The sequence below is a fragment of the Azolla caroliniana genome, unplaced genomic scaffold (assembly GCF_043228905.1).
Source record: "Azolla caroliniana isolate FFs.n. ecotype wild unplaced genomic scaffold, voAzoCaro1.0.p SCAF_1, whole genome shotgun sequence".
NCBI lineage: Eukaryota > Viridiplantae > Streptophyta > Polypodiopsida > Salviniales > Salviniaceae > Azolla > Azolla caroliniana.
In genome coordinates this window covers 27,774,530-27,790,931 of record NW_028230436.1, presented here as the reverse complement: position 1 = coordinate 27,790,931, position 16,402 = coordinate 27,774,530, and the positions used below count along the sequence as shown (strand labels likewise).

The following is a 16,402-nucleotide window of genomic DNA, read 5'->3' as shown; positions in this document are numbered from 1 at the left end:
TAAAATCTTAAATATTGGAACCAAAATATGTTTTACGTTCCAATGGTATTAAAGGTTCATTAGTTTTGCTTGTGGTATATCGTGAAGCTTCAATTGTGGTATATCCTAGGTTCCTCTTCTCCATAGGATGTACCATTTCTCGTGCTTGAGCCATTGCGATTGTTGGAATAATAGTGGAGCCAATACCTTGACGGTTCATAGGGAAAGAAATCCAATGATGACCTCGTTTTACATCCACGACCAACATAGAGTACTCTACAACTTATAAGTTGGCTTGTCGACTAGTCTTATAGTAATTGATCACTTAATAACTATGGTCAAATTGAAATATTGAGAATTAACTTCTTAATTCCTAACAATGTCATTCTAGTTAATCTTGTATTTATGCTAGAGTACAATTTCTAGTTTTTGGTCCTATTTTACCATAACCCCATGTCCCCTTTGGAGGAACTAACATATGACATGCCTATGGGACAACATCATTGATGTGAAGTCACCTAAAAGGAAAAATATAAGAATTGGCAAAATCTCCCTTTGGGCATTGGTTGTTGCAAAATAACAAACTAGGTTGCAACAAGGTTCATTGGAATCCTCGAGGAATGGTATGACTCTAGGTTATTCCAACCTCCAACAAGCCGATCAAGATTGAAGCCATTTGGTGGCAATTGTTGTTTTATGAGAGCATGAAACTGTCTTGAGAAGTATCTCATCCTCATCTACAAATACATATGTGCTTGGGCATATTTCCAAACGACTTTTGTTTAAATGATCTTCTTTCATATTTTCATTTTATTTTTTTCTTTTTCGTTCCTCTTGGTTCTTGAAAAATTTGCGCTGAAGAAATGATCTTACTTTCGTAAGTGATTTCTCTTTCTTCGAATGTTCACTATTCGATTGAGTGATCAATTCGGATTGCTCTACTTATTTCCACTTTGGTCATATTTAGATGGGGAGTGTCCAAGCTATAATGGAATGGCAACAATTAACAATTATATTATACTTTCAAATGCAACACACCATTGCCACTTCTCAATACTCCCAAATGGCAACTATGATAAGCGTGGCCAATATGTTTGAAATGCTATCATGTTACAAGCAATGCCAAATTTTACACACACACACACACATGTCATGTAACCAAACAATCTACGAGAACCTATAATGTTCGTATCATATTTTCAACACTTGAAAGGGTACAAGTGGAAAAGCACGTGCAATTTCATGACTTTTTTATAATAAGTCTTCGATATTTGTTCGTATTCCATTACTTTAAAATTGTATCATTTGAATTATTCTTTAAATTATCAATTAGTTGCATCATTAGAATTATTCTTTGGCAATTAGGTTGTCTCTAACGAGAATTTTTGTCATTTCAAGTTTACCTTCAAAATAAACATATTTAGTTTGCTATTGCTTCTAAATTATCATTCTTTGAGAGTTTATTATTGAAGGAGATGACATAAAGATTTATTTTATTACAATCACTAACAATAATATGTCCCATCCAACGAGCCATGATATCCTTGTTTTAAAACGAAGTGGCAATATTTAAAATTCGTCCCTTGATAATGAGTAGAGATTAGAGACAATCTAATCGTTTAGGAAAGTGAAAGCATCTTTTAAGTGAACCTTATGTATCCAAGATATTCTTTAAATAAACTTTGTGTGTGATATTCTTTAAATGAACCTTTTTGTATGTGTGTGTGCGCGTGTTTGGACAAGTGGAGAAGACAAAGGCCATATATTAAAATGTGCATATTGCATTCATAATATAAAAAACGTTTTTAGTGGGATGTGGTTCTTATTTATGTCGACGCATATGAAGTAGGACCAAATTTTGATCAATTTAAGTTCACATGTTTGTTAAGACACAAGGGTGGAGATTCATATATGTGTGGTATGGAGGTTGAAAAGAAAGAGGATCGATATATATCGAATGCTACCAACCTTATGGTGTGCAAAGGAATAAAGAATGGTCATAGGGAAGGCCATTCCACACGTTAGACGATCGGGCAACTGCGCAGGCATGACTCAAGGCCTATCCACAATTGTCGTTAGGCACGATAACAAGCAGATGCAATAGCTTAATATTTCTATCCATGGCCATTCGTGTAGAATGATTGGGCATGGGGAGGGGGGTTGTCAAGCCGACACAGCTTGCCTAGGTGTGACGCAAAGGCTATCTACAAATTGTTGTTAGGCACAATGAGGCGATGCCTTGTAGCTTACTTAATATGTCAATACATGGCCATTCGTGTAGCGTGATCGGGAATGGGTAAAGGGGGGAGGGGGGGGGGGGGGGGGCGGGGTGCTAATCCGACGCAACCGGCGCATTCGATAGCAAAAACAAGTAAGAGCTGGCCATAGATGAGCGGCTGTCGGTGGGGACATATATATCAGGCTCCAGGACAAAAGACACAAACGGTAGTTTCCGACAAACTTCTGAACAAAACCTTGGGTCTAAGCAACCTACAATAACATAAATGATAAGTATGTATGTATGTATGTATGTCTGAATGTATGTGTGTATGTATGTATGTATGTATGTATGTATGTATGTATGTATGTGTGTGTGTGTGTGTATGTATGTATGTACATAGATGTTTTCTTCCACATGAAGAATGAACAAAATGGGCTAAGGAATGAGGGTAAAAGCAAAAGGAGGATCTCTGAGCAGCCCCTTCTGCTGTTTAGGCAGCACATGGAAGGAAAGGCAGGGAGAGAGGGTGCCGACCATTTGGTCAGAGCTCCAAAACACAAAGACTTTGGGCGGATCCAAGCCATGGCTACTATGGCCAGAGTTTTCTCAGAGACAGAGAGAGCATGCTGCCATAGCTAGCTTCAAACACACAAGATTTGGAGCAGGCCACAGAGCCATGGCAATTCCCACTCTTTACTCCTCTTTTGCTAAAATGATCAGTCTTAACCTCCTCATCCTCTGTTTTTGGGTCTCTCCATCTTCTTCTTCTTCTTCTTCTTCTTGTCCCATTGATTTCTCCTCCTATGCCTCCAATTACTTCCCTGAATCATGCAAAGGTGTGACTGTCCCCTCCGCAAACTGCTGCACCTCATCTTTCAACCATTTTGGGCTGGGGATAGCGATCTACTTACGAGAAAGCGGGTACTTCGAGCTCCCCGACAATTCGACAGTCTACGCGTGCCTCGAGGATTACAGAGTATCCTTCAAATTTGGGTTCTCTATGCTGGCTTGTACGGATTTCAAGGACCCCAGCATGTTAATAAGGAGCCCTGATTTCTGCTCGGGTATCGAGACAGCCGGCGATTGGGCCGAAAGGGTCGGCCCCACGGCCATGAACACCTCTTGCAAAGGGGATTTGTCTTCCTCGGCCGCGTGCCAGCTCTGCAACCAGGATGCCAATTCGGCGTACATAATCGCCAGTAACCTCTCGCCGAATAACTCGGGTTGCTTCTATTTCAGTGTCCTTTATGCATCTGCAATCATCAACGAGTTCGGGCCGACGAATGCCGCCACCGCGGCATGCCTCCTAGCCTCCCAATATGTGAGCTCCTCCTCGAACAAGACCCACCGCCTCATCATCTATGGATCCATCGGGGCCGCCATTGTCGTCCTCCTCGCCGCCCTCACCCTAATTCTCCTCATGCTTTACTGGGTCCGGCGCCGCAGGTTGTACCACCAGAACTTCGTGCACAAGAACAAGAAGCTCTTGCACGGCTCCCTCCATCCGAATGTCGGCGCGGTCTGGTACAAGTTCGATGACATCAAGGCCGCCACGGACAACTTCTCCAAGACCAACCTCGTCGGCTCCGGAGGCTTCTCCTTGGTCTACAAAGGGGTCATGCCCGACGGGACGCTCGTGGCCGTGAAAAGGATCAAGAATTGCACCCCCGAGGGCGACGCCGATTTCAAGAACGAGGTCGAGGTGATCAACAGTGTGAGGCACAAGAACCTGCTGGCTCTAAGGGGCTGTTGTGTTGGGAGCAACACTGAGCTAGGACATGTAAGGCTCCTTGTCTATGACTTCATGCCCAATGGAAGCTTAGAAGAGTATCTACTAGGTGGGGGCAGACCCTTGTTAGAATGGTCTGCCCGTCGGACAATCGCCTTGGACACCGCCAGAGGGCTCACGTACCTCCACACCGGCATCCAACCTGCCATCATACATAGAGACATCAAAGCCAACAATATCTTGTTGGATGAACACCTCAATGCTCATGTGTCCGACTTTGGCCTTGCAAAGGTCACGGCCGAGGGCACGACTCATATGACCACTCGAGTGGCAGGAACCCAAGGTTACCTGGCACCTGAGTATGCATTGTATGGGCAATTGACCGAGAAGAGCGACGTGTACAGCTTCGGGGTTTTGCTCTTGGTGTTGATGAGTGGGAGGAAAGCCTTGGATCCGATGGGCGCATATCCGTTGATAACCGATTGGGCATGGGTGATGGTGAAACAAGGAAACATATTAGGTATTGTCGATGAACAGATTCGGAACGATGCACCTCACGATGTCATGGAAAGGTTTATTCTTGTTGGTATACTTTGTGCACATCTCTTGGTTGCTTTCAGACCTACTATGAGCCAAGCTTTGAAAATGCTTCAAGGGGATGCCGAGATACCCGTGATTCCGGATCGACCTTTACCACTTACACATGCCACACTTTTTACGTCAGTCGAGGAAAACTCAAGTTTTAGCTCTCTTCCTACTTCAGCTGGTCAATGTAGCTATGATACAGATGACCTTCTAAGGTAGTATACCATGTCTTTCTATGATGGCAAGCATCCTAGTCCAAGGATTTCCTTTTAACACTTTCCTTTTACTTTACTTTTCTATTTAGATTTTGATCAAAGTGAGTTTGGATAACATTAGGGACCTTTCTCATGCCATCTCGATCCATTAGAAATGGATGCATGTATATGATTCAAATTGTGCTTCTATGCATGCTTATGTGTGTGCATAAATATATACATAATCCACATAAATGTGAATGGTAGAGCTAGGTATAACTTGCAACCACAACATATGGGATTATCATGTCAATTATAGCTGGTGTTCTTTCTCCATTATTGACATTGAAAGCTTTTTTGAAGAAGGGGATTTGATCTTATACAATTCCTTGTAGGTTCTAAATTCGTACTAATTGTGCAATTAACATATTGTGGTTGCTTTTTTAAATTCTCACTCTTGGAGGTGACAAGAGAAGAGAAAATGTATAAAATAGACCATTGTTCTCCATTAATGGTTATTCCACAAAGTTTGTAGCACCAATGTCGTGAAAGTAGCTCTTCAAGATATCAAAACAATGTGAAAAAGCTAAAAGTGATTGAAGTGGTTTACCTCAAAAATCCTCTATTCCTTAAAGAGAGGGGCCTTGATTCAAGTCTTGCCAAAGGTGCTTTTGGCAAACGAATCTTGTAAGTGTTTTTTAATCTGTTAATTTTCTTTTCCCAACAACTTCACATCTGCCTTGTCTTCTTGCCATTGCACCATCTGCAATTACGCCTTATTATACTGATCGTCCTTGAGTCATAGAACGCTAGCGGTTGCGATACCCAACCACAATCTTTATGGCACTGAAACAATAATGGTAATCGGAAAGTTTTGTCATCGTAAAAAAGGATGCATGAAAACATGAAGTATTCATATGGCAAGCTTGACTAAGATTATAAACTGATATGTGAATAAGAATATCACATCATATGGTCACATGATCAAGTACATTATTCTCTCCACATTGCACATTCTTTTATGTAAGTTCCATGAACAAATGTACATCAATTGTTCTTGCTACTAGGATACATTCAGTTGCCATTCATATGGAAATTGCAACAATGATTATGGCTATGATAGTGAATGCAATGACATCAGATCAAAGGAGAATAGGTTAATGTTACATATTTCCATCACAAATTTCTTTTAAAGACAATACACTATGGTGATAGTTCCCACTATGAAAGTGGAGCATTCAAAAATATGATATGGCTACAATAGCACTTATAAGGACATGGAATGTTGTATTTGTGATTTATTGTGCCATTCGAGAAGTCAAGATCAACTCATTACGAATCATACCCTTGATTGACAATCGTTCTATTACATCTCATATTGAATGTGTTGTTGTTGTTGTTGTGTGAGTGTGTGTGTGCATCTAAAGGTCGTAATTGCATGGTCTTGTTATGTGTCAACTTCTTGATCACCAACAAACATTTCACTACACCTGAGCTTGACACGACAACTCAAGGTCCCATTAGGAATGTCAAGCTTTGACATGATGTTGTCTAGTTGGAAGAGAAATTTCACTCACATAGATGCAATTATGGTGATGGATCAAGAGAAAACAAAGCAAGGCAAGACCCGACAAGCAATGCAACTACACATGCTGGGTCTATTGGTAAGCAATTTCGGAAGAGCAAATGTGGCCAAACGCTCTATAGTTGAAGGGACCACTTTATCAATGTTTAGGAAGATAGGAAAGAGTTGTTCGGACACCAAATAAGACACATTGGAAATAGATCCTTTTTACAATATAAATTGGACTAAATCCCTGAAGACAATGAGTTTTCGGTGGTTTAGGGGATATGGAGAATGGCTTCACGAAGTAATTACAAGCCGATAACTTGTTGAGTCAACATTTCTGTGGCCGAAAGAGTGTCTTGGGTGTTACGATACAGATGTGCTTCTCTGACGGCATCGTTAGTTTAGTCTCGGATGAACATATGACACTTGGCATGATGCCTGATATATCGTAACTTCAGTATAAAATACACGCAAGGTTTGCTTTCTGTGCACCGAGTACTCTTTGCACTTACCCCTTGCATTCAATAGAAGACAAAACATACATACATACATGTATGTATGTATGTGTTTAGTATATATACATATATGATATAGCTACACACGAGAGAGAGAGAGGGTATACTTTTGTAATTCTCTGTAATATGGGGACCGGAGAACAAATTTATGAAAGTCCTAATTCTTGCTCTCATGGTTATAGCCTTCGCCATGGCCATGCCTTCCTTCGACTGAATTCGAAAGCGCTTCCTACCCTTTTTGCTTCCGAGATATAGAGGTAAGACGAAATCTCCTCCAATGCCTGTTTCATCTTCTTATTCCGTGAGGTTACAAAGCTTCGCACTTGATGCCACAGAAACTGAACAGAACAGAACAGTACCGAACAATGTTCTTTCCCCCCCCCCGCACCCCCCCAGAAATATTAGAGATCACAACAACTTTTTAGAAGCTAGATTGTTTTGGTAGCTTCAACGAAGAATTAGAGATTAGTTTTTATTCATTTTTTGCTGTTCTCTTTGGAGCTTTTCTATGTCTGCTTAGGATAGGTGCCTCTGGCATCTCTGGCAAGAGATAATAGTTAGATCTAATGTAAAAATAGCTTCATAACATGAAGAAGAAGATGATGATTGGGATAAGTAAAGAAGAAGATAATGATGTCGAAGTGCATGATGACAATGATGATAATGATTCTTGGGTTGATGTCCGAAAACAAAGAATCCTCATTATCATCCCTGCTTTGCCGAAATCGCTTTCAAAGCGACGGGTTAGAAATAGAAGGACATTGAGCCTTTCAAACCCTAATTCGAGAATCCGTGTCCCAAATGGTGGAAACGACGGGACAATAAGCCTCACAAACTCAATAAACTCAAGAATCCGAGTGCAGAATAATGGAAATGAAAAGTTAGTAAGTCCTATCAATACACGAATGAGGGGCCGAGAAATTGGTAATGAAGATCTAATAAGCCATGCTGACACAAATTCAAAATTCCAGGGCCGGAAAATTGTTAACCAAGAAACATTGGACATTGCAAACCGTGATTCAAGAATCCGGGGTCAGAATAGTGTAAATCAAGAGGCTACCAGTCTCATAAACCCTAAATCAAGAATTCAGGGTGTTAAAGACGGAAGTCAAGAGGCAGTAATCCCCACAAACCTTAATTCAGTTAGTCAAGATCTGAAAAGTAATCGAGACATATTGAACCCTGCAAATCATATGAATTTGGGAAAACAGAGCCAGAAAACTGGTCATTCAGAGCCACTTAACATCATAAACTCTAAGTCAAGAAGTTGGGGCCGAAAAAGCAAGGATAACACTGTATTAAACTCTACTTTTAGCCCTGACAAAAAGGTAGTTAACAATGGATGTGTGCTATCAAAACATACCATAGAAGAAGATGAAAAAAGTGGGAATGATGCAAGTGCTATGATTGATGGCAAAAATGGAATCAGTAGCAATAAAAGGAAATGGAAATGTGGTATTAGCAGATTCAGCACGGAAAGCAAGAGGAAAAGGACCATGTTTAGTGATCAGCCGATATCCAGCATGGATATTTTACTTGCATCGGCACTAGATGCGGAACATGCCAATTCAGTATCTTGGCAAGAAAAAGAAGAAGACGGGGAAAAGGAAAAAGAAGCTCATTATAATGGGTTGTTAGTGAAAAGCATTGACGAAGAGATTTCTGTTAACACCCTGGATAGTGGCATCCAACCAAAGGATTGTTCTCACCCTCAATCATCTTCAATAGGAATAAATGATGCAGCAGAAACCGGCAAGATTTCTTTTGGAGTTACAAAGGGTCATATCTTTGATGCACATATCACCTCTCAAGAAGCTCGTGTCCACATCAATAGTGTTGAGAAACCCCTCCGATGCATTCAAATTCCTCCTATTTTAACTGCCAACCAAGCTTTCCGAGTTGCAATGCTGAAGAAACACTTGGATAAAGTCGGTGGTTTTGGGAAATGGCTATGCCTTGTTGGATTGGATCAATTCAAGGAGGCATTTGAGAAAAGAACGTGGAGTGAAGTAGAGCTTCTTCAACTTAATATGGATGATTTGAAACACATGGGTAAACGTGCTGTAGGGCCAAGGAGGAAGCTGATTTGGGCTATCAATCATCTTAGCCAACAGTTGATTTGATCATGGAATTGTTGCTCAAGCCATATATCTTTCCTTTTGTGTATGTCTTATTTGATCACAGAACCACTTTCATGGGATGGTATGCCCTTCAGCCATCCACTGAGATCATATTGTAATGTGTTATAATTCTATTTCCCATACGACATATTCTTAATGTATACACATATTATTTCTGTTGTCAGAAATATTGTATATGATTGCTTTGAACAGAAGATTGTGTAATGATTCGAATCTTACACAAATTTTAATGGATATACATATGATTTTGTTGACAGAAGTGTTATGTATATATAGATGTAGACATAAATAGATAGATACATACATACATACATACATACATGTGGTTTTTGCTTTGAGTAGTAATAGGTATAAATATGTTTTACCATACAGGTCTCTTACAACGGTATACTTCTTTGTAAGTGTTTGTGCAGATGTGGTTTCTATCAACTGATATTCAGTCATAAATAGTACCCATACATTTTCATTGATTTAAAGCCTATACCATCTCATAATGGTATATATATATAACAGGAAAGCAGCAGTTGCATTGCATGACACATGTGCTCCATTTTGCTTTGATTACTACTTAACGTGATCCACATTAACTTTTGTCAAATGACAGGTTGGATATGTTATATGCAAATGTAAGCAATATGTAATGTTCTTGATACTTATGCCTAATTAAGCATAATTGTGCATTAGCTTAATTCAAAATAATTGAAGCACCTTAGTTTGTGATTATTAGATCTTCAACTCAGGACAACTAACATATTTGGAGCTGGTACTGCATCCTCAAAACCAACAATGGATATATGATCTAACAATTGGATTGGAATGGTAAAACAATGAAAATAACTTATTCTTAATAATGGTTTGAATTAACATTGATTAAAGAGAAACAAACACCCCTTATTTTTTGTATTCAAAGTAAGCATGTAATGCCCTTCATAGTTCTGCCAACCAAGGTCCACATACCCTTACAAGAGTTGTCTACTCTTTCATAAAATAATGTAATTCTAAGCATTGTATGGATTTGTAACTTCGATCTAAATCATACATTGACAGCTTAAAATCATAAATGACAGCCTACGTCACCTCCTTTGTCACCAAGATGTTAACCAAATATAGTTATAAGTTGATTGCAAATAAATTCTCCTATCATGGGTTCCTTGCAAATCACCTTCTATTCATTAGATGTGACCTGATGATGACACACAAGTTGTGTGCCCTCGGGAAATAATTAGCATTTTGGAATGCATAATAGCTAGAGATTTATCTGTTGACTTCTCAATTAAGAAGGAACAATGGGATCAAGGCTCTACGGAGAATTACTATGACGCATGTATAACAATGGACTTGGGTATATTCATTGGCAGTGATCCTTGAGTGTATTCAGTGATTCCTTTTGTATTACTCTCTATTCCTTTCCTTTACTATCACATCGATTTGATATATGTATTGATTGGATGGAATCCTTGGGTATATTCATTTTGCTTTTGTATTATGCTCTATTCCTTTCCTTCACTATCACTAGATCAAATCCATAGTCATGAGGATGGGCTCATAGTGACAAGTTAGTATTTTAAACCTAGACCTATTTCTATGACCATGAAATTGGAAAGTCATTTAACACTAATGAGAATATGCTGAACAAAGTCATAATTGTTATCTGCTTAATATTACAAAAAGAATTCATATAAGTCGCTCCACTATACTCGGAACCATCTAACGTATGATCAGTGCTTTCACATATTATGTGCTTGGCAAGAGAGAGTGGTACAACATCATCACCACACTCTCTCCCTGTCAGCATATTTGCCGTCTTTCCATTATCCTTTGAGTCATTCATCATCATCGAGTGACCATCAGTTAAAGCATTCAAAATAAGAGCATACCCAGAGGCATCATTCGGGTCCAGTTGAAAAGCTTCATCGAAACAGTCACAGGCAAGTCGCATGTCACCATATAATACACATTCAGTAAGAATAGAAGTCCACAAGAAGGATTTTGGGAGGTATGGCATTGTTTCAATTACTTCGAGAGCCAGTGCCAAATGCCCTGTACGAGCCATTAGGTCTATCAACAAGCTATAGTGGAGTAGAGTTGGTTCTAAACCCTCATAGCTTGCAATAAGCCTAAAAAACTCTAACCCTACATCCAACACACCAGCATGACTACATGCAATAAGAATGTTGGCGAAAATGGTTGCATCCGGGGTCAAATCAAGTTTGCTCATATTTTTGAGAAAATTTTGTGCCATCTTCCAATTTCCTGAATTAGCATAAGCCATGATAATTGTTCCCCAAGAGACTACATCTTGATTAGGCACGTCTTCAAATACTTTATGGGCATCCTCAAAGCTTCCACATTTCGCATACATATCAAGAAGAGCATTGTCAACATATCCAGCCCATGAATCTGATCTGACCCCCAATCTTGCTATGTCTTGATGGATGTGTCGTCCTTGGTCTATAGTCCTAATTATGCTGCAAGCTTTGAGAATACTTATAAATATAGTGTTGCTTGGCATGGTACCTTCCTCCCTCATCTCCTTGTAGAGCTGAATGGCTGAAGAAACATGTTCGCTTGCCACATACCCTGCTATGATTACTCCCCATAACACCACATCCCGTTCCTCCATGCCTTCAAATACTGAACGTGCATCCTCTAAGCTACCACATTTTATGTACATCTCTATAAGAGAGCTAACAACCATTGTATCACATTCGAAACCATTTTCGATAACCTGAGCATACATAAACCCACCTTTCTCGAAGCTTCCCAAGATACCATATGCTTTTAACATCAATGCAAATATTGCTTGGTTAGGGTTTATGCTCTGCATCTGCATTTTTTGAAAAAGATCAAGCGCAAGATCTTCCTGTTCATTTTGAACTGATCCTGCAATTAGTGACCCATATGACACTTCATCCGGGGTCAAAAGATTGCAAAATACGTGACATGAATCATTTAAGCTACCACATTTACCATACATATCAATAAGAGAATTCGCCACAACTACGTCTGATTCATGACCATTCATAATTATGTATCCATGTATCAATCTACCTTGGTGTAATGCTCTTAGGCTTCCACAAGCCGTTAACACCGAAGAAAATAAGAAGGTATTAGGGTTGATAGCCTCCTTTTGGAATGCATGAAAGAGCTCAAGCACATGAGAACTCGATCCTTCCTCAACATACCCAGCAGCCATTGCACCCCAGCTTACAACATCACGGTTTCTGGATTGGTCAAAGACTAGATATGCCTCCTCCCGGAATCCACATTTTGAGTACACATGGATGAGGGTATTCTGAATGTCTGTGTTGATATCAAATCCATATTTTACGATATTACCATGTATTATATGTCCTTCTATGACCATACCTAAGTTGCCACATGCTTTTAGCACGCAAAGAAAACTGACTCTGTCCGGTGAGACACCCTTTTGTTGCATTTCCCTAAATAGTTCGATCGAATATTTATCTTTTTTGAGTTGAATGTAACCTGAGAGCAATGCAACCCAACACACTACATCCTTTTCTGATGCATTTTCAAATACATATAAGGCCTCTTCCATAAGCTTGCATTTGGCATACATATCAACAAGGCTATTCACAAGGAAATGATCGAATTCGAACCCTATGCTAACCATTCGACTATGGATTAGCATACCATGCGTCACTGCTTTTTCTCTACCACATGCCTTGAGAATACACAAAAATGTGGTTTTATCCAGGATCATGCCCTCTTTATTCATACATTCAATAAGATATAGTGAAAAATCAACGCAACCATGCCGAGCATACCCAGAAACCAAAACACCCCACGATATAGAATTTCGATTCTCAAGCTTTGAAAGGACATAATGACCTTCAACTAAGCACCCACATTTAGCATACATATCAATCAAAGTGCTACCGACAAGCACATTGGGATCCAGTCCATACCTCATTATATGATAATGAATGATCCTTCCAAAATGAAAAAACCCTCTAATTTCACTACATACCCTCAAAGCATACAAAAAGGAAACTTGATCGGGTTCAATCCCGGAACGAATCATTTGGAAGTAGAGACACATTGCTTCCTCGGGTTGAGAGAACTCAATGTGAGCCGAGATGATGGAATTCCAAGTGTAGACACTAGGCTTTGAGACATGGGCAAATATGGCATTCACTTCTTCGAGACGTCCGGAAAGTGCGAAAAGGCGGATGACATGGTCGGCGAGAGAGGAGAGTGTGTGCAGACCATAGAGGATCATGAGAGAGTATATGCCCCTTGCCTTTGAGATATCTTTACAGCTCGAAGCTCTGTGAAGATGCCTATATATGATCTCTCTCTTTGAGAGTGAAGATGAGATGTCAGGATTCGAACTCAATGCCTCCTCCATTCCTCCTCGGAACACACCCAAACACACACACATACATATACACACATATACACATATGTACATATATGTATACACACACATACACATATGTACATATATGTACACACACACACACACACACACACACACACACACACACACACACACCCCACACACACAGCGAGTGGCTGTTTCACACTACAGGAACATGACACCGGGCGTTTCACACTCGCCAATCGAAACACGGAACAACTCCACCGGGTTCTTCTTTATGTATTTATCTACCCGAATGCCCCTACGTTTTAGTTTTCTCTCCAAATGCCCCCCTCCAACCCCAACCCCAATCAAACAGGAAATGCATGTCAAAATAGAGTGTGTGCTTCCCTCTATCCCTTCTTTATTATTATTCCTCGGAATACCCTTGATGAATGAACACTTATAAGCACTATTTCGAGCCATTATATGGTCACTTCATTCATTCCCCTTTTCTTGATGTGTTGTTTTGCGCAATTGTGTGGTCTCTTTTGAAAGTTGACTCAGTCCTATTTCACTTCAGCATTGTCTATTGTGCAATCATAGTTGAACTTCACATACAAAGGCGCATTCCTTAACATTCAACACTTCTACCTTCCCCATCTCCATGCAAGAAGTCAATCTAGAAAAGAGGAGTAGGGACAATTTTGAAATCCTCACCACATTTAGTTTCAAGTAATCCCACATATCTCGATTTTCATGTTTTTCTTAATTGCCCAATAAAACTAGTCTACCAATCTCTTTCTTGACCAAAATTATGTAGTTGGGATTTGGTTGTTGGAATGGACAAGCAAGTATTTCAAGTTGATAAAAGCATGGAGTCGATGGGCCATATATGACCACCATGCAAAGATATCTTTTGTATCCTTTTCATGAATGTGCCAATTTACTTCACCCAATACAAATTTAAGCAACAAGTTTATTAGCCATGATGTGCCACTGAATTTATTTGGATTAATCGATATGGTTTGATGTATGATTCTCCATTCTTATTTAAAGGGTATTACACCTTCAGTTTGACGAGCAAAATAAAGTTAACCAAAGCCCACATATTATTAATATCATGCCAATGAAGATCTAAGATAAATACACATCATTATCATTATTACCGCATCTAATGGTATTCATTAGGTCATCAACATGGTCAACCATAACATGGTGAGATCGTTAAAGAGAGCCTTTTGTTTCTAGATAAGGGTAGATTGATTGGATTTGCCGCATTGGTGGATATGTAGGGTAAATGTGGGGCACTTGCAAAAGCACAAGAAGTCTTTGATAAAACCTTCAAGATCGAGATGGAATAGCTTGGAATGTGTTGATTGCAAATTATGATTAACATGAGCATGTTGAAGAAGCATTGAAATGGTTCCAATCTATGAGCTATGAGGGCTTGTCTCCGAATGCAACTACTTTGGTTTCTGTCTATGGAATATCTTGCAATGTGTTAATTGCAAATTATGTTGAACATGAGCATGCTCAAGAAGCATTCAAATGGTTCATATCTATGTATCGTGGAATGCATTGATTGTGGGATACGCCGAACAAGGACCTTTCAGTGAAGTTTTGGAATGTATTCAACAAATGCAATTGGAGGAGATTGTTCCAAATGTTGTAACATATTCGTGATTCTTAAAAGCGTGTGGAAGAGTAGGAGATGTTGAGAAAGTACAAAGACTGTATGGGATGGTTTTGAAAGTGATGTTTGTATTGGGAATTGTGTGATACGGATGTATGCTAGGTGTTGCTCTCTATTAGATGCACAAGATGAATTTGATACTCTTGCAATTAGAGATGTTCTCTTGTGGAATGCATTGATTATAGGTGTTGAGATATCAAGCTCAACTAGTTTAATCTAGTTAGTCAACACATGTAACTTAGTAGTTACCTAGATCGAATCTAGTTAATGTGTTGACCTTAAGCCTTTAAATAGGACCTTGTACTTAAGTGGGATATTCTAGATCCTCCACTCCTTAGTACATTTAATGTAGGACTTACAAATATGTACCTATGTTCTACCCACACATGTGCACCTTTGCACATGGGTTGTATATATACCTCATTGTGGGTATTTTTGTATGTTGATGACACATTTCAATATAGTCAATCATCCCCCATTTATCTTTGTGTTCATAAGTGTAACTTACTCTCTCTCTCTTCCTCTCACACACTCTCACGCGCATATCATACTAATCTTCCGCTGCTTAATGTAACCATATAATTAGTCTCTAATTAACCCTAGTTAATTACCTAATTACTTAACATGGTATCAGAGCGCGTGGTTTAGGAAATCCACTAAGCCCACCGCTTATTCGTGATTGTGTGTTCGAGACGCCGACGACAAATCCCGGCTATTCGTTATCCGCTACCGTAGTGCCGCTACGAAGGACGTGTACGCGACCAAGAGAAGAAAAACAAAACGGAAGACACAACAATCAACATGAACACACAAATGGGAAGCTCACTCCCTAGCGAAAAGCTAGACCGAAACAACTATTCATCTTGGGAGTACAAGATGAATCAATACCTTGTCGACCAAGGGTATTGGAGCTACATCAACGGCGCACAAGAAAACAAACCCGAAATCACACACGCCAACTACCCAACATGGGAGCAAGGCGCGAGTCGGGTAATGTATTGCTTGGCAACATGTGTAAACGACCATGTGCTTAGCCACATTCGTGACGCCAAGACGCCCAAAGAGGCGTGAGAAAATCTCAAGAAGATTTTCGCCACAGACACATCCGCGCGCAAGCTTCAACTCCGGCAAGAGTTGAACAACATACGACAAAAAGAAATGTCCATGACGGACTACACCGCCAAGATCAAGAGCATTTGCGACTCTCTTGGCTCCATCAACGTCAACATCGAAGAGGACGAGATGGTGCAAGTATGCTTGGGCGGCCTCGCACAACGATTCAACCCGTTGAGAACGGCAATCTTGGCAAGAGATACCCCTCCCTCGTTCTTCAACCTCCAATCAATGCTATTGGTCGAAGAAAACCACATTCAATCAAAGACCAACACATCGGAATGACAAATGCTCTTCTCCGATACGGATGGTGCCCATAGACGAGGTCGAAG

At 39.9% G+C, this 16,402-nt stretch overlaps 3 protein-coding genes across 3 annotated transcripts; 2 read left to right on the top strand and 1 right to left on the bottom strand.

Annotated features, from left to right (window-relative positions):
- The first annotated feature begins 2,699 nt into the window (after window positions 1-2,699).
- Window positions 2,700-5,239, top strand: LOC147869403 (putative receptor-like protein kinase At1g11050). The gene has a single exon (XM_087329021.1). It carries the CDS (start codon window positions 2,877-2,879, stop codon window positions 4,731-4,733), a length of 1,857 nt encoding a protein of 618 aa, XP_087185147.1. The 5' UTR covers window positions 2,700-2,876; the 3' UTR covers window positions 4,734-5,239.
- Window positions 5,240-6,945: 1,706 nt separating this feature from the next.
- LOC147869402 (uncharacterized) lies at window positions 6,946-9,070 on the top strand. The gene has a single exon (XM_087329011.1). The coding sequence runs from the start codon at window positions 7,381-7,383 to the stop codon at window positions 8,914-8,916; it is 1,536 nt and encodes a 511-aa protein (XP_087185137.1). The 5' UTR covers window positions 6,946-7,380; the 3' UTR covers window positions 8,917-9,070.
- A 1,322-nt stretch (window positions 9,071-10,392) lies between these two features.
- LOC147869401 (pentatricopeptide repeat-containing protein At5g27110-like) lies at window positions 10,393-13,337 on the bottom strand. The gene has a single exon (XM_087328999.1). It carries the CDS (start codon window positions 13,307-13,309, stop codon window positions 10,517-10,519), a length of 2,793 nt encoding a protein of 930 aa, XP_087185125.1. The 5' UTR covers window positions 13,310-13,337; the 3' UTR covers window positions 10,393-10,516.
- Window positions 13,338-16,402: the final 3,065 nt, after the last annotated feature.

Coding starts and splice junctions, on each gene's coding strand:
- LOC147869403 (XM_087329021.1), top strand. CDS start 2,877: ATGGCAATTCCCACTCTTTACTCCTCTTTTGCTAAAATGATCAGTCTT.
- LOC147869402 (XM_087329011.1), top strand. CDS start 7,381: ATGAAGAAGAAGATGATGATTGGGATAAGTAAAGAAGAAGATAATGAT.
- LOC147869401 (XM_087328999.1), bottom strand. CDS start 13,309: ATGGAGGAGGCATTGAGTTCGAATCCTGACATCTCATCTTCACTCTCA.